Source organism: Hoplias malabaricus, chromosome Y (genome assembly GCF_029633855.1).
Source record: "Hoplias malabaricus isolate fHopMal1 chromosome Y, fHopMal1.hap1, whole genome shotgun sequence".
Lineage (NCBI taxonomy): Eukaryota > Metazoa > Chordata > Actinopteri > Characiformes > Erythrinidae > Hoplias > Hoplias malabaricus.
The window spans coordinates 69,707,193-69,726,877 of NC_089820.1; the positions used below are offsets into that span (position 1 = coordinate 69,707,193).

The 19,685-nt window shown below is 41.0% G+C and overlaps 3 protein-coding genes across 5 annotated transcripts in view; 1 reads left to right on the plus strand and 2 right to left on the minus strand.

Annotated features, from left to right (window-relative positions):
* Nucleotides 1–3,117, minus strand: part of LOC136678931 (hydroxyacid-oxoacid transhydrogenase, mitochondrial-like) — a 9,725-nt gene extending 6,608 nt beyond the window's left edge. Inside the window, exons 1-6 of one of the 3 annotated variants that reach the window (XM_066657126.1) lie at nucleotides 2,982–3,117; nucleotides 1,923–1,975; nucleotides 1,396–1,439; nucleotides 686–739; nucleotides 538–576; nucleotides 71–225 (exon numbers count right to left, since the gene is read on the minus strand). In XM_066657126.1, coding sequence (XP_066513223.1) covers nucleotides 71–225; nucleotides 538–576; nucleotides 686–739; nucleotides 1,396–1,439; nucleotides 1,923–1,975; nucleotides 2,982–3,034 — 398 coding nt within the window. In that variant the 5' untranslated portion in view covers nucleotides 3,035–3,117. Of the gene's footprint in view, nucleotides 1–70; nucleotides 226–537; nucleotides 577–685; nucleotides 740–1,395; nucleotides 1,440–1,922; nucleotides 1,976–2,927 lie in introns of all 3 variants that reach the window. The other 2 variants (XM_066657127.1, XM_066657128.1) reach the window with 2 other exon arrangements.
* A 3,458-nt stretch (nucleotides 3,118–6,575) lies between these two features.
* LOC136679460 (corticoliberin-1-like) lies at nucleotides 6,576–7,676 on the plus strand. The gene is made up of 2 exons (XM_066657984.1): nucleotides 6,576–6,634; nucleotides 7,093–7,676. The coding sequence occupies exon 2, from the start codon at nucleotides 7,113–7,115 to the stop codon at nucleotides 7,491–7,493; it is 381 nt and encodes a 126-aa protein (XP_066514081.1). The 5' UTR covers nucleotides 6,576–6,634; nucleotides 7,093–7,112; the 3' UTR covers nucleotides 7,494–7,676.
* Nucleotides 7,677–8,422: 746 nt separating this feature from the next.
* Nucleotides 8,423–19,014, minus strand: LOC136678929 (E3 ubiquitin-protein ligase TRIM63-like). The gene is made up of 10 exons (XM_066657124.1): nucleotides 18,512–19,014; nucleotides 16,905–17,077; nucleotides 15,701–15,884; nucleotides 15,257–15,352; nucleotides 13,839–13,984; nucleotides 12,900–12,987; nucleotides 12,723–12,745; nucleotides 12,514–12,638; nucleotides 9,875–10,305; nucleotides 8,423–9,093 (listed from the first exon to the last, which is right to left on the minus strand). Exons 1-10 carry the CDS (start codon nucleotides 18,629–18,631, stop codon nucleotides 9,028–9,030), a joined length of 1,452 nt encoding a protein of 483 aa, XP_066513221.1. The 5' UTR covers nucleotides 18,632–19,014; the 3' UTR covers nucleotides 8,423–9,027.
* Between the last annotated feature and the right edge of the window lie 671 nt (nucleotides 19,015–19,685).

The following is a 19,685-nucleotide window of genomic DNA, read 5'->3' on the forward strand; positions in this document are numbered from 1 at the left end:
TATAAGTCCATACATGCAAGAATAACACACACACACACACACACACACACACACACACACACACACACACCTGCTGTCTGTAGGCTCCACCCTCACACTGTCATAACACTCGTATTTCACCCCTTGTCTGGACAGGGATTCCAACACTGCTCTCACTGGTGGTAATCGGACCAAGTTCCTGTCCGTCATCAGACACACATATCGCGCTCCCAAGTTCTTCAGGTCCTGAGCAAACAATTAAAAATGTATAAACCAATTAGGGTATATGGAATTTAAATCTTGGTCTTAAATTTGAAAATACATTATGTGGATTGGAATATTTTAGGTAATTTAAAGTAATCTCTGTAAAAATAATTATTAATCCATTCATTCATTCATTGTCTGTAACCCTTATCCAGTTCAGGGCGGCGGTGGGTCCGGAGTCTACCCGGAATCACTGGGCGCAGAGTAGGAACACACCCTGGAGGGGGCGCCAGTTCTTCACAGGGCGACACTGTTTCACACCTACGGACACCTTTGAGTCTCCAATCTACCTACCAACGTGTGTTTTTGGAGCGTGGGAGGAAACCACAGCACCTGGAGGAAACCCACACAAACACAGGGAGAACACTAAAAAATGTTGCCACACAATATTTAATAAATAGTATTTCAGGTCTATGTTACTCTTATTGAATAACATTGTTACCATGCCGATCTCCCTGGTAACCCCTTCTCCGTATCTGATATTAGAGCAGGCCATCTGAAACAAAGAGAAAAACATGACCAAATCAGCATAGTGTAATCTGAATATTACACAAATCGTTAAAACTGACCTAATAACTCAGTGTCATCGAGTATTGAACTGTCATAAAAATTTGGTGTACAGATATATACAACTATCTGCCATAATAATGAAGAACAGGGTGAAAAGGGGAAAACATTGTATACAGATCAACAGATGGTCTCCGGTCTGTAACTGCAGAACTACAGAGTGCTCCTGTGTGGTCAGTGGAGCTAACAGAATGGACAGTGGATGTAGAAACAAGAATCTGGTAATAAAGTTATGGCTGATCATTGTACACCCATCAGCTTTACAATTACATTCAACTCCTTGTTTCTAAACCCACTGATTTTATCTTTTTATCTGCTCCAATGACCATATAAATCCATCCAATAGTTTCATAATTAAACACTGCAGGGGTCAGGACCAATGAAGAACATGGTAAAACAAAGTATGCAGAGCAACTTAACCCTAACCCTACAGTCTGTAATGGTAGAGCTAAAATGTGCACCTCTATGGTCAGTGGCATTGAGAATCAAGAAGGTGGCTTTAAAGTTATGGCATGGGTCTCATGATAAAGTAGCAATGACAAAAGAGCTCAGTCCTAATTACATTTCGTAAGTGCTGATACTGACCTCAAAGGCATAGTCCGTTTTTCGCCCACAATCGTGACCAGCACCTGACCACACAGGTAAACAGATCATTGTAGCACCAAAGGGCATTATGCCTTAGTTTCTTACTGTCAATAGTGAAGCCTTTAGCTCTAAAAATGTACCTTTACAAGAGGAGGCAAAATTATTTAAATATTTAAATATGAAAGTGAGAGTGGACATTTACAGTGGTCTGTTTATCGAGACACTCCCAAAGTAAAATAATGTCAAACAATGGCAAAATAACACAAATGGAGACACCAGATTATTCTTTTGAAATATTGATTATATAATGATTTTAAATCTTTAGAGGTAATTTCTCCAGTTTCTTACAAGCTGCTTTAAAGTGAAATGCTTCATTTAAGAGAAATCTCTAATCCAAAATTGTGGGCAGTGGTATAGAACCTCCTCTTCTATAATCTCCTCACAGAAACAGTTACATATGTACAGTGTGATGTCAGAGACATTTGCATGAATGCTGTACAGGCTTATGTAGGACGCAGGTGATGTACCTTGTTGGTAGGCGTGTGCAGGTTGCATGTGTGAGTGAGCTGGACATCTGCACCTGTTGAAAAACCATAGACTGCATTTTTAAACCACATAAACCATTGCCATAGGAAGCAGACTTGGGTCTAGTTAGTTAATATATAAAATAATATATTTAATTTCTTATTAAAATTATTATATATAACATTTAATTTTTATACAAATCTAACAATTTCAAACATTCAGAAGGAACAACAAATAAATGTGTAAACATTTGCTTCATTTTTTTAAACAACTGTAACTTACCAAGGTTCTGACATTGTATAAAATATATATAGAATATTGATATTTTATTTCCAAACCACGTAATGAATGTACGCCATATTATGTGTAACTGCATGACGTCATTACATAAACAAGTGAGAATATCACGATTATCACGATACTGATTTTTTATCGTTTGAAACATATTTTAAGATATTATTGCACTATTAAACTAGAGTTGCCACAACTGCCACAGCTGTTTTTAGTAAGCGACTAGTACAGAGCTGTGCTCCATAAATCAGGATTTCAGGGTTAGATTTGTGCAATCTTGTCGAAATGTGCTACCATGGTGTACGTTTAGGAACAGCTTCCTAAATAAAACAGTACGTAGAATATTTCAATGGGCTTAATGTACCACAGAAAATGCCACTTAAATATATTTTTGAAGCCTCTATAAAGACAATTACTGTGATTAAGATTTTCTTAATTATTATTTACCATGTACAATGGTAACTGGTATGGTAAATGGTAACATTTGGAACTGTTAAAATATAATAACAGTAAGCTAGGATTGTATAAAGCACCCGAGGAAAACAGATTTTTCATTTTAAAAAAATCTAATTTGTTGGTCTGAGCATGCGCAGAACCGATAAGTGTGTATATATATCGACAGCACACCATGTCATAACACCGGTCCGTCCTGCAGGTGTTTTCCTATTGGACCCCTTTGCCTTGGGGCTGAGGTTATCTTGCTGAAGACAGAAAACCTGTTTTTGCAGGACACCTGGCTGTTTGTGTTGTTGTTGTTGTTGTAAACCTACGCCACATTGCTGAGTTGTTTGAGTAAGTGCGCCACCCTGCTGCGTCCTGCCATCACTCCGTCTGGGTTTGTTTTTATTTCCTACTCTTTCTTCTCTTCTGCGCTTCTCCTTGTCCGTGAACGGTACACTTCTTTCGTGCAGGACTTCAATGGCGGAAGAAACTGTATCCCAGTCCGAGGCTCTGTCACACTCCGCCCCCTACTCCCTCCGCTTGTCCACTCCGCCCCTGTGTTCTATGGGGGTCAAAAGTTTTGTTCATTTGAAAAAAAAATCTCAAAATGAAAGTTCAAATCTTGAGATTGACCTTTGAAAAATACAACAGCGCATTCAAATTTTAAAAAAGTGTAGGAAAAAAAAAAAGATTTGAATCTGAAGACATAAAATCTACAATTGAAAAATATAAGACTTCAAATATCAAAATAAGTGAAAATTGAATATAAATTATTTATTCCAAAAAATAAACTAATTGAATCAAAATTCTATTTAAATTAAAAAAACCATCCAACACTTTTTAAATTTTGAATGTACTGTTGTATTTTTCAAAGTTCAATCTCAAGATTTGAACTTTCAGTTTCAGATTTTTTTTTTCGAATGAACAAAACTTTTGACCCTAATACAGCTCCATAGTTTTAGACTCAGGCTTTTTGAACTCTGTGTTCTGAGGCTGATTTTAAAATACTGCAGTTTCAGAGCAGAAATGGCCAGCTATGGTTTTGACTGCTCATTTCGCACCACACCACACGGACATTTTAACAAAGTTAAAAACTCAAAAACTATTTCTAAAGTATCACATAAGATTATGGTTCAACATGCCCACGATTAATCCCAAAGCATCAAAATAAAGAAAATAATATTTATGAAGAATAATTATTCATTATTTCAGAACCAGTTAATTCTCACTTTTTTTTTTATAAAATTCTAAGGGCTAACTGCATTAGAGAAAGTGCTACATAACTAAACAGCTCGAGTTACACATGAGTTTCTGTGGTAATTCAAACAGTGAATAAATATTTACAGACAATTTACAATTCAGACATCAACAAACAAAATCCATATTTTCCCTCTAAAAGATGCAGAGCTTCTGAACCTAAACAGACTTAAAAGCTGTTTCATAACATGAAGAAGGACGAGTGTAGAAAATGATTGATACCAAATAATAATATAAGGCTTAAACTTAAAAAATAAATAAATATGCAATTATTTGTCATTGTACAACGTACAATGAAATGTGTCTTCCGCACTTAACCCATCTGTGGAAGTGAAGGCATAATTTGTACTTAAAAATATTTAAGGAGAGCTTCTGAGTAGCACAGTGATATTACACAGCAGAAGTCGGCCCAACCTTCAGGTTATACATCACATTAGCTGATGTTTGATGTCTTCCCTCTGTGTGTGTGTGTGTGTGAGAGAGAGAGAGAGAGAGAGACCCTCAGGAACTCAAGAGCAGCAGTGGAGACTTGGCAATTCAAAGTGAGTAGATCCTAAGTGACACAGTGGTCAGTGTCTGTGTACTACACAGTTAACTGAGCTGAGTTTAGGGGGTGCCTTTCAGCATTGTTTTGGATTTGTGTTTGTGTGTGTTTGAAGTGTTCTGTCAGATTATTTTATTTTAAGATTCTGGTTAAGTTTCCTACGTTACATATTACTTACTGTTTTACTGTTTTAATATAAATACTCCTCAATATATTTGTAGTGTCTTACTATGTATGTAGTTCCTCCTTAATATTTCCATAGTGTCTCCTTAAAATCTCAGTAGATCCCCCATAATATCTGTGTAGTCTCTTATTTATTTTTGAAGTTCTGTCTTAATATCTCAGTTATGTCTCCTTCAAATCTCGGTAGTTTATGGGGGTATTTTTGGAACAAAACAACTGAGCCCCTATGACTGCCGAAATTCAATGTCAGGCCTTGTGTTCTCCCTGTGTCTGCGTGGGTTTCCTCCGGGTGACTGTCTGTGAGGAGTGTGGTGTGTTCTCCCTGTGTCTGCGTGGGTTTCCTCCGGGTGACTGTCTGTGAGGAGTGTGGTGTGTTCTCCCTGTGTCTGCGTGGGTTTCCTCCGGGTGACTGTCTGTGAGGAGTGTGGTGTGTTCTCCCTGTGTCTGCGTGGGTTTCCTCCGGGTGACTGTCTGTGAGGAGTGTGGTGTGTTCTCCCTGTGTCTGCATGGGTTTCCTCCAGGTGCTGACTGACAATGACTGAATGAATGAGAGGCCTCATTGTGTACATGATAAACAACATGGTTTTCTAGACACAGACTGCATGTGCGTTGCCAGCCTTCAGTCCTGCTCTGTCTCCTGTTGTGTATCATGTAGAAGAGAATCAGGCAATGGCAACCATGGATTCTTGTTTTATTGCATTTTAAAACTACACCACACTATGAGGGAGGTGTGTGTGTGTGTGTGAGTGTGTGTGTGTGTAAAAGAATTTCAGAGAGAGAGAGATTATAATTTATACTGAAGGTTCCATTGAGTTCTGGAGGATGTTACTGATCCAATGCAAATATACTGCATTGATAAAGGTCAACCATGTCGACATTGGAGGTGTGTGTGTGTGTGTGTGTGTAGTCAGTAGTGCTGCTTCCTGCAGTTTTGTTCCTGGTGTAGGCTTGAAAGCTCAGTGGACTTTTACACACACACACACACACACACACACAAACAGGTGGGATATTTCCTGATCAGACTTGCCAAACAGAGTTACAACCTTTACAGAGAAAAGTTGTTAATGCTTTCTGAAGAGGCAGGTGCAGACACACACACTCACACACACACCAAAGCATCATTTTACACACACGCACACACACACACACACACACACACACACACAAACACACACACACATACCTGTAAAATTACAGCTGTGAACTGGCAGGAGTGCGGTGTTTTTTTAAGTTTATTTACACTGTCTATTCACATTCGTGACTGTGCTGTAATTACAGATTATAATTATTACAAAATATTATCACAAATTATTATGCATTATTAATCTTCATTACACTTTATTACATCACAGAACTGTACTCTAGGAGCTGTTTATACGACAGTCAGCTGAAGACACTTCACTACTGAAACAATTGGGATGCCCTGGAGCAGCTGCACATGAGCCTAAGATTATCATATCTAATGCCTAGTGTTGGCTAGAGGTGGCTGTGGAGCTTTCTGTGTTCTGTGAATTCTGTCGTGACTGAGCTCCATCCACTACCCTCATGCAATGTAATGTGGCTGAGTGCCATTAAATACTCACAACAATGTTCAAACCTCTTGCCAGAACAGCAGAGACTGTTATTGCTGTGAAGGATCAGTTGGTGGTGTCCACGGTGGTATACATCAGAGTTGGGACCAAATTAAGCTATAATTTAAGTTCCAGGTGCGTGCGTCACGCGGGGTCGGTCCATTAACAGTGGCACGCCGAGCGTCCCGGAACGTAAAGCCCTTTAGAGCACTTTCAGATGCTCGTGCTAACGGCTCGAGGCTGTTGGCCTCGCGTTCTGTGTTATTGGCGCCGCCGTTCAGGTTTGTGGCCCGCGCGCTCGTGCGCAAGCGCAGAGCTGCGCGCGTCTGGGATATAAATGTGAGCATGGCGCTCGAGCTCCAAGCACCGACTCTGCTCCAGAGCGCGAGAGGAGAAGCGGATCTCAACACAACTCCCGAGGACTAAGGTAAAAACAAATAATAACAATAAATAATTAATCTATTATTAGTAAGTTACTATTATGTGACAAATCTATGTGACCTGCTCTGTGCTTCAGGAGTGGCGACTGGGTACACTCTTAAAAATGATGGTTCTTCAAGGGTTCTTTAATAAAGGAGATGGTTCTGTATAGAACCCTGAACACCTGAAGAATATTTGCATCGTGAGAAGGGTTGTTCTGACTGATGGAGAATGTGCTATTGGTTCTTCACAGCACCTCTTAGTGAAGGGTTCCTCTTTGTAGTTTATTAAGCTGAAAAAAAGAAAGCCATTATTGTGAGAGAGAGTTGTCATTATTATGTGATATTATATGATTATATGATTTAAGGTGATTAAACATTCTAATTACAGAGCTTCCCGTGTTCTCGTGCACGCGCTTTCCCAGGTGTCGTGTTAAAACGGAATGATAGCTTTTCTCCGTTACAGGTCGCGCGGATCTGTCCTAGATGAAGCTGCACGCGCTGCTGGCGACGGCTCTGCTCTGTGTCTTTTTTGTGACGCGCGACGAATGCAGAGCGGAGCTGCCGGTCCTCACGCGCGCCGGTGAGGAGTACTTTATCCGGCTGTCGCCACGCGCCAGCGCTGTGAAGCGCGCGCCCCGGCTGCAGGTCAGGCGGGGCTTCCTGGGAGCGCGCGCCGCGAAGCTGACGGATGCGGTAACGGAGAGCGCGAGCGCACGGGAGCTCCAGCCGCGCTCAGAGGACTCGCCCATCTCTCTGGACCTGACCTTTCACCTGCTGCGCGAGGTGCTGCAGATGGCGCGCGCGGAACGGTTAGCGCAGCAGGTGAACAGCAACCGGAGGATGATGGAAATGTTCGGTAAATAAACCCAACAAGTGTCGTGTGTAAAATCTTTGGAGGCTGCTGTGTAATTTCTCCCAGCAGCACACCACGGTGGGGCCCATACAGTCCGGCGGGCAGGGACGGGTTAATAAAGCAGGGGCCCCTGGGCATGAACCAACACAGGGCCCTCTCCTACCACACATTTTTGCTCCTGGGCTCCCCTACAGTTACAGCATAGCGTTGTTCACTTTTACAGCACTGTCCTTGAAATAAAGGGTGAGAGGGTTGGTTCCCTACCCTCCCTTGAAATTTACATAGTGTAGCAAAAACATAGGCTCTATTCTCCATATTACAGGTCAGTGGAGCATCACAATGATTTTGAAGCTGTGATTTTACGGTCAAAATACTATAGTGTTGCTTTAAGCAATAAAAACAACAAAAAACAGAGATAATTGCCACTTTTTCCAGAAACGCTTCTTCTCTGGCTTCTCTTTCCTTTTTAAGTTTTCTTTTCTTCGACCCACTTAATGCGGTAGGCCTCAGTTATGGTTATCCTTTTTCTTTTTAATCACAGACTGTCGGAATTATCTCCACATAGCTCATCGTTGAGAGAGCTTCAGACATAATCGAATGCTCATTGGTTGCAAATTCAGACTCACACCAGAACCATTTCAGAATTGATTTCAAAATCTTTGACAGTGCATTCATTAGTTCTCATTAGTTGTCTCTGTCCATGTTCATCTTGACCCCAGCTATCGCTGGTTCAATCCATGTGGACTCCACTACAGTGTGCTGAAGGGGGTATGTGTTGTGTAAACAGCTGTTTAGCTCATGTTACAGTGTTTATGATCTCAGTGCTGACTGTATATTAAAGTGTGTTTGTTTGTTTACAAAGAATTCCTAAATAAACAGTGGAAACATTATTTTATTTCACGGATTCTGTTTCAGTTATTAATCCACATTTCAGTTCTCCTCCAATGTCCAGCAAAGTATTTATGTACAGGTCTGTAATCATCATCATCCTCCTGATCAATGTCATAATCAACATCATAAAACGTAAAGGAAAACAATCAATTTTGACGGAACCATCTGCAAACTGTGCACGTTTCTTTGTTTCACAATTTACAAACAGTTCTTGTTTTCTGAAACAGACACTGCATTTATTACTGCATCTGTCCACAATTTCAGGACAAATACACAATTTAAAAAAAACTGAGAGAGAAATCAACTTAAACATCGTGGGTACAATTTAAGAACAATTTGTGGTTAAAAGACAAAAGCCATGCACAAAAAACACAAACTGTTGCCCCTGGAGCTCCATCTTTGTCTCCCTCTGCAACACAATCTTTCACTAATCTGTCATTCTGTGCAGAAATGGAATCATTAGAGAAAAATAAAATTAAAACAATTATATAATTTCACCCCCACATTTTCAGATTTCTATGATTTTCCTGGTTTTCCTGTCTGGTTATGTTTACCTTGTGTTCTGAACAGAATTAGAGAAAGTGAATCTGCGGAAAGCCATTATCTGGGAAAACTGTGTATATATATATATATTATTTGTTTTATTTGTATTTATTATTTGGGCGTGTTGAGCCATGCAAAAGAGAAAACGTGGCGCGGTCCATCATCTGCTCCGGAGACCTGAGAGGGAGAGAGAGAGAGAGAGAGAGAGAGAGAGAGAGAGTGAAAACAGATGATTATAAATATATGGCTCATCCAGCATTTCTCTTGAACTAAAGGGCTTTTATCAAGTGTATATTCCTCATTACAGCTGTAACAGTCTCTACACTTCTGAGAAAGCTTTATTTATTTATTTATTTAATAATTGTTTTCATTTATTTATTGTATATTCAGGCACCATGACCCTGTAATGGATAAGCGGTTACAGACAATGAGTTAAAGAATGAATGTGTACGCAGGATAGACAGACAACAGTATCAAAATACCAACATAAACACATATTCAGTAGTTCCTGCCACACGTCCCCAAAAGATCTTTCCTCCCATCACAAATCCATCTCACCTTCCCTATCACTTATACATATATATATATATATATATATATATATATATATATATATATATATATATATATATATATATATATATATATATATATATATATATATTTTTTTTTTTTAATACAAGTTAATACAATTATTAAGACTCATGTGGAAGGCCAGAATGCTGGGTCTCTGCAGAGAAAGCATAAAAGGTGGTACTGCTGTGATATTACCGTGTATTACCTTTACGTGTGTGCGTGAAACCAGATGTAGAAGCTTTGCTGTGAGGATTTGATGCTATTCTGCCATAAGGGAATTTCAGTAAAATTTGGGTGTGTCTTGAAAATGAGAATCGTTTACTGTAAGCCACATCAAACTGATGTGTTGTAGAGGTTCTGTATCCCTTTACTGCTGATTTACCTCCGTTGCAGGATTGGTTGGAGGACTGATAGCAGGGTTTGGAGTGGCAGGATTGGCTGTGACCAAGGCAGTAGTATTCTGTGTCATACTGGTGTTTGGTGTTGGGGCCAGAAGAGTTGGGCTGGTGAAGAGCAGGCTTTGTCCTGGGCTCGTCTTTGGTGTTTGAACTGGACTTGGACCTGGAGCCAAGCTGGTTAAGTCGGTGTTTGACATTTGGGCGGGACTTGGAGTTGGGCTGGTTAAAGGTGTGCTGTGTCCTGTGTTGGTGTCTGGTGTTTGACCAGATGTGGTGGGTGCTGTTGGTGTGGTGTCTGGGTTCTGTGGGACAGTGGCAGCGTTTCCTCCTCCTGATGCTTGACTTTGAGACCTTGGAGCATCATCCTTATCTTCATCTTCATCCTCATCATCAGTATCCCCAGCTTCCTCATCTTCTGAAGAGATGGTGAGATGCACAAAGAGTAATTAAACACATCTGTTTCTCTGCATACTTTCTCATCCCACTTTCCCCCTGTTCATCGGTGCTTAGGACCCCCACAGAGCAGGTGTGATGTGGTGGTGGATCATTCTCAGCGCTGCAGTGACACTGACGTGGTGGTGGTGTGTTAGTGTGTGTTGTGCTGGTGCGAGTGGATCAGACACAGCAGTGCTGCTGGAGTTTTTAACCCCCTCAGTTTCACTGCCGGACTGAGAATAGTCCACCGACCAAAAACATCCAGCCGACAGCGTCCTGTGTCACTGATGAAGGACTAGAGGACGAGCGACACACACTATGCAGCGACAGATGAGCTACTGTCTCTGACTTTACATCTACAAGGTGGACCAACGAGGGAGGAGTGTCTCACAGAGTGGACAGTGAGTGGACACAGGGTTTAAAAACTCCAGCAGCACTGCTGTGTCTGACTCTACACCAGCACAACACACACTAACACACCACCACCACGTCAGGGGAAAGGGTGGTAACAAAGTATGCAGAGAAACAGGTGGACTACAGTCTGTAATTTAGAACTACAAAGTGACCTGTGTGGTCAGTGGAGCTGATAAAATGGACAATGAGTGTAGAAACAAAGGTGGTGTTCCTTGAAATTAAAACAAACAGAAGGGTGACATCAAAACCATAAGCAAAAAACTGATAGTGTATAATTTACAGGTATGGGCATGGTAACCTTAGGCTCATGTGCAGCTGCTCCATTCGATTTCATAGTTTTATAAGGACTATATACACTGTGTCTTCAGTGGGTACAGCTTAAATAGATGGGTGTCTACAAAGATTTGTTTTTTATTCAGAAATTTTATTGTCTCTGCAACTGTGCATTCCAGGAAAACTGGTCCCTCTTCTGAGTTTCCTCTGTCTTACTTTAGAAACGTTCCTGATTCTCTTCCTGCTCATTACAGAAACCAGAGCCTATTCTTGTGGTAGCTTCTTTCTGACAGTGTCTGTTATATATCTGAATCTAATTAAAGTGAAGATCTGACCAGGCTTCAGACTAATGAGAACACAGAATCTCTGACATATCAAAGCTCATCACTGAAGCAAGCCGTTTATCTCAATCTTAATAAAACCTCACATCTCTGAAAACGTCAGGAAAAGGGAGTTGGAAGGAAAATGCTATTTAATTTGTTGCTGAATTTTTAAGCTGTTGTCAGTTCCACACTCTTAGCTCTGATCACACCGATCGCATACAGCGCCATCAGCCACAGCAGGGTGAGGAGCACATGATTCTTTTGGGATACCTGAGGCCAACCTTGTTTTCAAACTGCAGCTTACACTATTCCATAAAACAGCTTTTAGGAAGAGAATGCTAACTGCCAGATCAGTCATATCAGCAGAAACACTGTGTTTTTAACACTATGAGCACAGAGATTAGGGTAGAGAGAGAACCCTCCTAACTACCAAGTGTTTGTTAGTGCCAGCTAACATTTTATTTTCATCTTATTTCACTTATTTTACAACAGCTCTGCTCCTCCAGCACCAGGCGCTGAAATCTGCTCTCTAACAGAAACAGGTTTTTATCATCAACACGTGTCTGTGTACAGTCGGGCTGTGCTGAGCTGAACTGCACAGTGCCGAAAACCCTTCACTCTACTTTGTGCACAGATATGAATCTTATGCAGCCCGCCAGTGCATCCCCCATGGTAATATCATTTACCATGAATATTTTGAGATGGTATGGATAATTGGGTACAGCCCATCCCTACACTGTGCTGAAATAAACGGGGGTGGTATCGTACCCTTCTCCAAAAGTTACATACTGCAGTTTCTTCAGTGCTGAACCTGAAGTATCAAAGACAGTGGATCAATTCTGCCTATTCAAGGTCAGTGAAATATCACAAGGATGTGTATGTTGTAAATGTTGGGTAAAAATACTGTCTACTGTTCCTTTAAATCTCAGGGCAGTGATAAAGTCTGATCCTGCTCTCGTCGACACACAGTAGCTATTGACTTAGCAAGCTAAACATGTCCAAAGGTTTGTCTGAAGACATCCCATATTTTGAACCAGGCTACTTTAGGGTCCCATTGTGTTCAACCTCAGACATTCAACATTTTGTATAATTTCCATAAAACAAATGAGACTAATTCAAAGCGGAGGCTTGAAACAAATCAACCCTGGTTTTTAATTCTTTAGAGCACTCACTGTTACCTTTGATGAAGTCAATGTTGAGGATAGCTCTCCTTTCTCGATGGAAGCTGGCAGTAAAGTGATCCATGTTCTCATAACCTCGCTCCACCTTCTCTAAATGAGATGTATTTCTCCCCTCTGAGATCCTAAAGGGAGAGCAGAGAGTGAAAGTTCTAAAATACGTAGTTCACTGGACAGTATGAAAAGCCTAAAGGTATGTGTTTACTCACTTCTGTAGCAGAGGCTTGGTGTTCTGCTTGGAGGAAAGAGACAGGAATCAGTAACTTTGTTGTTAACTTGAAGAGTGTATGGTATGTGTGTGTGTGTGTGTGTGTGTGTGTGTGTGTGTGTGTGTGTGTGTGTGTGTGTGTGTGTGTGTATATGTGTGTGGGTTTTATGTGTGAGACCTGAAGGAAGATGGCCATCTCTGGTTCATCCATGATCTGGATCCCTGTCTCCACCAGTTTGGCAGTATTGTCCAGGTGCTCTGTGTACCTGAAAGGTAAACAAAAATGTTGGGACAGCATGTGAATTTCAGATAATATTAGATATGTTTTTACACAACATGTACACACACAGTCTTCATAAATAGCATTGTTGCACATTTAACATTTGAAAATGTCAGTTCTGCCTAATACATTTCGAATATGTTTCTAAACCTGTTGTGTAAAGCACAGTACTTCTATCAGTCTTCATTTATTAAGACTGGGGCCAGCCCCTCAGAGCCGGTTTATCAGAATGAGCAGCTTAAAACACTGTGTGCACCCAGTGCTTTTGTAACAAGCTGCAGGACAAGATCACATTGGAGCAGGCAATTAGAAATGAAAGATTTACACGTGTGTGAAGACATTAAGCGAACATTGTTTACTGCTGGATTTGATACACAGCTAAACTAATGTTTCTGTTTCATTCATATTCTCTCTTTCATTGCCTCCTTAAAGGCGATGTTCACGATGTGTGTCAAACCACTTTTTATAAAATTCAGATGTTGTTTCCGCACAAGTTTAATGTGTTTACGAAGCCCCAATGTCAGTACACAAATAAAAAACGAAGGTTCTCGGTCAGTCATGCTAGGCTGGACAACAGCAAAGAGACACACCAAATGTTCAAAATCATCAGAAGAGATTAGTATGTTCATTATTCCAGCTCCATATTGGGGTAATATTGATTATTTTTGCTGTTTCAGATGATTTAAGATGGAACTGACTCTAAATCTGGGAGAGCGCTAACTGTATAATGTGCCCCACCATGCATTTCATACCAGAGACGCCACAATGTCTGGGATATGAGAGTATACAAGTTCTACTGTATACTCTGGTATTTTGTGTGTGTGTGTGTGTGTGTACCTGCGCTGTAGGCTTTTGATGTAGTTGAGTTTCTCTTGTTGTTCTGAGGATATTTTCAGGGTCAGCTCTCCTTTTGTCTCTTCCATCAATGCATACAGGTGATCAAATATCTCACAAACATGAGATTTCTGTCTCCGTCCATTCTCCTATACACACACACACACACACACACACACATATACACACACGCATGCACATAGGCCAAGATTCCAGTTTTTATTTTATTTTGAATGAAGCCATTTTGGACACACTGTGAATAATCTCTGTACACTGTCAAAATTATTGTCACTAAAGGTAAAACGTAAAGGTACAGTGTAATGTACCTTTAAAGGTACAGTAGTGTTTATTTGTGTTCCTTAAAGCTTCATTACATTCTCTTCTCCAGATTTCATTATAGAACTGTGCAAATTAAAAGAACAAAATAAATGTCCTGGAGATGAAACGAGGCGTATGAAATCAACACAACTTTAACATCTACAGTTAATATACAATAATGTTCAATTATGTTCCCTAATTAAAGGTACAATATATTTTCCCTTGAGGGTACCACCACAGTGACATTGTTTCTGAACATTAGCACAAAATTACAATTCTCAATGCCAAACAGAGGCTAGAGGGAATAAAGCTCATGGCACTGTGTTCTTTAGAATGATGGAGATACAGTCGTCCCTCGCCACTTCGCGCTTCACCTTTCGCGGCTTCAGTGCATCGCGGGTTTTTTTGTAAAATGTTAATGGGAAAAATAAATCGCGGATTTTCGCTATTTCGCAGATTTTCTATGGAAGTCAATCGGCGGAAAATATATATATATTTGAATAATTTTTACATAAAAAAAATTCAAAATATTATATATAATATATTAAAAATATTAATTCTAATCATAAAATACTATGAATTACTGTAAATAGTGCCTATTTACTCTCAGAAATAAATGGTTATTAAGGGAATGGGAAAGGTTTATGTAGCGTAAAAGTGTGGTGGAGGGTTTATAAAGCCTTAGAATAGTGTATAAATACTTCAATAAATATAGCGTCCCTACATCGTGGATTTTCGTTTATCGCAGGTGGTCCTTGAACTTAACACCCATGATAAACGAGGGAACACTGTAATGTTAACACTTTTGGAGTGAGTTGGAGGGGTATTTGAAATTCAGAAGTAATCAGCCAGCCCTGTGAAGGACTGGCGTCCCCTCCAGGGTGTATTCCCGCCTTGCGCCCAATGATTCCAGGTAGGCTCTGGACCCCCCGCGACCCTAAATTGGATAAGCGGTTACAGATAATGGATGGATGGAAGTAATCAGCCACCATCAGCACCTGACTTCAATAAGGTTTATATGGCTGAAATTTTAAGACATGGCAGAACGTTGTAATATCACATGACATAATTGAGCATGCACACACACACACACATACACACACCTCCACAGTCCGGCAGGTCTCCTCCAGCAGGGTTATTATCGCCTGAATTCTGTCATTGTTTCCCACCAGCATAGCAACATTTTCTGACAACTCCATCTACACACACAAAAAACAGGACATTTCTAAAAAAAAAAAAAAACACTGTGAATAAAGACACAAATACACAAAATACACAAAGTGTGAAGGAGGATATAAGTTTTTGTCTGAAAATGTTTACCAGTTTTACTTTTTTGCTATTTTCTATCAAAAATGTAAAAAAAAAAAAAAACCTGGTGTTTATGTTGTGTCATGAACAACAGGCCAATGGAAATACTCCAGAACAGCTTTTTCTTTTTACATGACCACACTAAACATCAGGAATGCTGTTTCCTTCCCCTTAACCATCACCATTTCAGAATAACAAGGTTTCAAGCCAATATGAACAAGGTTGTGGGAGTGTGTTACCTTCTGTGCATCATAGACGGCGTTGAGAGGAGCCACCTCACAGTTCTGATGAGCTCCAAATATTTTACACAGAGAACAGGTGGGAACAGAGCAAGTCACACAGTAGACATTTATCTTCTCTTCTTCATGAACCTCGCACATCAACACAGCAGCCTTCTGCTCCACCTGCACCTTACGGCTCGTGCTGAGGGGGCGAGGGTTGGGGATAGAGAGCATGGACTAAATGCAGGTTTGCAGGTATATCACCTCTGGAAAATCACAACACAGTGTACAGTACTGGAATATCCTGAAACTTGTGCAGAACCTCTACACTGTGTTGTGATACATCATTCACAAAAATAGCTTTTTAAAAGTGCCTTCCACTGAGCATTTCTTTAAGCAACAACTTGTTAGACAACATCTCTGAAGTGCATTATCTTGTGTGTTTCAGGAGGTCAAGATAAGGTTAAATATCTTTGTACTGTGTTATTTTGGGAACATTCTCTTCAGTTATGGTATTTTTCCAGTAGGCAGTGTGGAATGTCATGTTCCAATGATAACTAATCCAAGCCTAGAACTGTCTGTACACACTTTAAGAACCTGTGTCCATTTCACATCACATTACAGAACCATGACTGTGGATGCTCATTGTAGATGGTGTGTTCAGACACACAATAAACTGCAAACAACACAGTGCAACAGCACAAATCACTTGGAATCATTTTTTCTTTCTTAAATTGGATTAATCTGGCTTGGTCTGCTCCTCTGACCATATGCGCATTTGAATTTGTACCTCAGCAGCCAAACAATCAGAGGTTTTTTACTGCTTTTAGTCACAGTATAAGTGACAGAGTAGTCAGCCATCCTAACGGTTAGAGCAGAGGGCTTAGTGCTGAAAGGTCATTGGTTTGATTCCCAAGAGTGACAGGAAAACTGGGGGCGGTAGGAGTGAAGGAACAGCACTGTCCTCCTCCTCAATCCACGGCTGAGTGGCCCTTGAGAAAGGCACTGAACCCACAACTGCTCCCTGGGCTCCGGAGATGGCTGCCCCCGCTTTGAGTATGTGTTCACAGCCCCTAGTGCACTAGTATGTGTGTGTGTGTGTGTGTTCCTTGCCAAAGATGGGTTAAATCCATAAGACAAATGTGCACATGTACATTAACATTTCTGATTATAATTTATTATTATAGTCCAGAGCTGAGAGAATCTGTGCTGTGCGAGATACCTGATGGTTTCCTGTTTGTACATGTCTATGATGTTCTCCACCAGCAGGTTGCGCTGTAGTCCGTACACTCCGTGGCGGTCTAGAACCACTTCGTGTCTGCAGGAGGGGCAGCGGAACCGGCCACCAGAACTAATGGTAGAACCCCCTCGAGTAGGCAGGTAAGGATTAGAGGCCTGAAAAAAGACACATACAAACGTGCTTATGAACCTCACTTTGTGCACAGGGGCATCGTCCTATTGGAATCAGACCAAACATAAACTGTCCCCCTGAATTTCACTCCAATAAACATACAGTAATTTATAATCTTAACATTTATCATTTATAAATGATTTACCCCTCCTCCACCAAACTTTACTCTCACCACTGAGCTGAGAATGACCCTTCGGATCAGTATAGGTGACGACATTTGGGATTAAAGTACTGCTAAAATTACATAGTGCATTCCACAGAGGATGTTTGGGGTCTAAACCCTCTTCGTTTGGTTTTGATGGTCTAAAAATGTGTTTTTGAAGATTCTTCTGAAGGAATCTTAAATGATTATTTCATCAAGAAATATAACCAAAAGGAACACAAGCATCAGAAAAACAGAAGAGAATGGGTACAAACATTTTTCAAGAGCTTCTTCTCCATCAAAGATGCACCAGAAACACTATTTAAGGCCCAAAGCGAGGTGCTTCTTTAAGGATGTGCATTAAAGTTGTCCAGTATAGATTTGTGTAATGATTTCTTTGTGACGGAAGGGACAGTGTGTGTGTTTTCAGAGCTTTCATCTGGTTACAGACAATGACCTGCTCACAGCTTCAATCAATACACACTGCTTTTCAGCAGCTCCGGGGCTGAACAGTTCGGTATTTGAGGGGTGGGGTGCTTGGGGATGGGGGGGACACAGCATCCACAACTTCACACAGAGTGTGTTTCTCAGCAGAGCTGGACGATACGGACACAATTTATATCACAATATACTTCTAAATGTGAATCAATACGATATAATTCCGATATCAATGTGAACAATAAAAAAGCCACAGAAAAACTGCCAAGAACTGAAAGCAACATGACATCGTCCTCCAACAACAACCTCTTTCTTTGGTCAATTTTAATATTTTTAAAATAACTTTAAAAGTGCTGAGTGCTGAACAGACGACAGTGGCCTCTAACGACCATCAGTCAGTGACAGATGCTGTAAATAATGTGCATCATTGTCACTGAAACATATTATATTGCGATATATTGATACTAAATTATTGTCCAGCCCTCCTTCTCAATGAAAATATTATTGTGCATTTGACAGTTAAATTAAGATTCAAGACAATGAATAAATCTTTTATCTTACATTTTATCTTTTATTTTACAAAATGTCCCAAATTTTCTGGAAATTCTTAAAAGTAATAAATAATCAATTTCATAAATATTTAAATTAATTAATTACGTTGCCATTTCGAAGTTCTGGCAACCTGCTGTTTACTCTCGTTTTGAAGAGCTCTCCAAAGTGTGCACTTCAGAAAGGGCCTTAGACCAGTTTAGGGCCGAGGGCTCTGTGCAGGGATTGGGCGGGGCCTGAGGGCTGTAAAGAGCAGTTATTATCATAATTATGGGATGTGGTAATGTACCTGGAATATGTCGTTAGCGCATTTCCGGCAGAGGTTGTGCTGGCACGGTAAGATCACCACGGGTTTGGTGAACATCTCCAAACAGATCGGACAGATCAGCTGCTTCTCCAGGCTGTCCATTCTCTCGTGCTTACCGGGGCCCGAGGGCGCGACACGATCTGATCTCCGGGCAACGACGAACGGAGGCACCGAGGCACGCGCTCACGCGCTCTAACGGGGGTTCTTCTCCTGCTCCGAGACACGGCACTGCTAACGGCAGCAGCGGTCTCGACTCTGGAAGAAAAATGGGCCAAAAACACAAGGAGGAGCGTGAGAGAAAAACGGGGCCGGTGTCGCGAGCGCCGGGGTCTTCCCTCCTTCTGAGTTGGGGTCTGTTTTTAGCACGCGCACGTCAACCCTGTCACGGGTTCCTGACCATATATGAAAATGTCGCCGCGCGAGACCGGACAGCTGTCAGCGCCGCGAGCCCCTGGGGTCAAGCGCGTACAAAACAAGCAGGTGAATGAGCTACTTTTTAGGGAACAACATTGAGCAACTTCTGCAAAAAAAGAATCACGTGGCTTGTGTTTTTATATGCAAATTAGACTTGTTCCAAAGCACAGTGAGGCCCTCCTTATTATTATTAAATGTTAAAACCACCCCCCAACACTAATCTTGGCTGGACTCTGCCCTAACGGGCGTAAGATTTTAGGGTGTCCGGGTTCTTTCATTTTCCCCAAGAAGTGTGTTCACGGGCGCCCCCTTCTCGGACTTCATGCACTGCTCTCTAAAGCCGCCTTCACTTAAGAACTCTGGAGAAACTCCAGGGAAACTGAGATTTCCCAGAGTGGTCCTTACAGTTTCTCGCAGCTAGGAATGTTCTGCGTGCTTTAGGCATGGGACGGTGCCACTCCAGCGTGTGCAAGAGATACTCAGGGATACTAACGGCGCTATTCACACATGCACTTACTCAGACTTTACCCGGAGCCTTTTCTAGGGGGATAGATGTATAAGTCCAGGACAAATATTTATGGGTGTTTGTGTACAAACGTACAACTCCTCCAGGTAAACTCCAGAAAATGTCGAGGTTAGAGTGCATGTGTGAAAGGGGTATAAATAAACTACAGGTTTCACAAATAAACCAACAACAAGAAACTCAAAACATTGAGGAAAAATAAACAGATTGGAAATAATT

Bases quoted from the DNA above. Each gene is read 5' to 3' on its own strand.
- LOC136679460 (XM_066657984.1), top strand. From the start codon at position 7,113: ATGAAGCTGCACGCGCTGCTGGCGACGGCTCTGCTCTGTGTCTTTTTT.
- LOC136678929 (XM_066657124.1), bottom strand. From the start codon at position 18,631: ATGGACAGCCTGGAGAAGCAGCTGATCTGTCCGATCTGTTTGGAGATG. The intron at 13,985-15,256 runs GTGTGTGTATGT...GTGTGTGTATAG, and splicing joins AGACCTGCCGGACTGTGGAG to GAGAATGGACGGAGACAGAA. The intron at 9,094-9,874 runs GTAAATCAGCAG...TCTCCCTCTCAG, and splicing joins CAACCAATCCTGCAACGGAG to GTCTCCGGAGCAGATGATGG.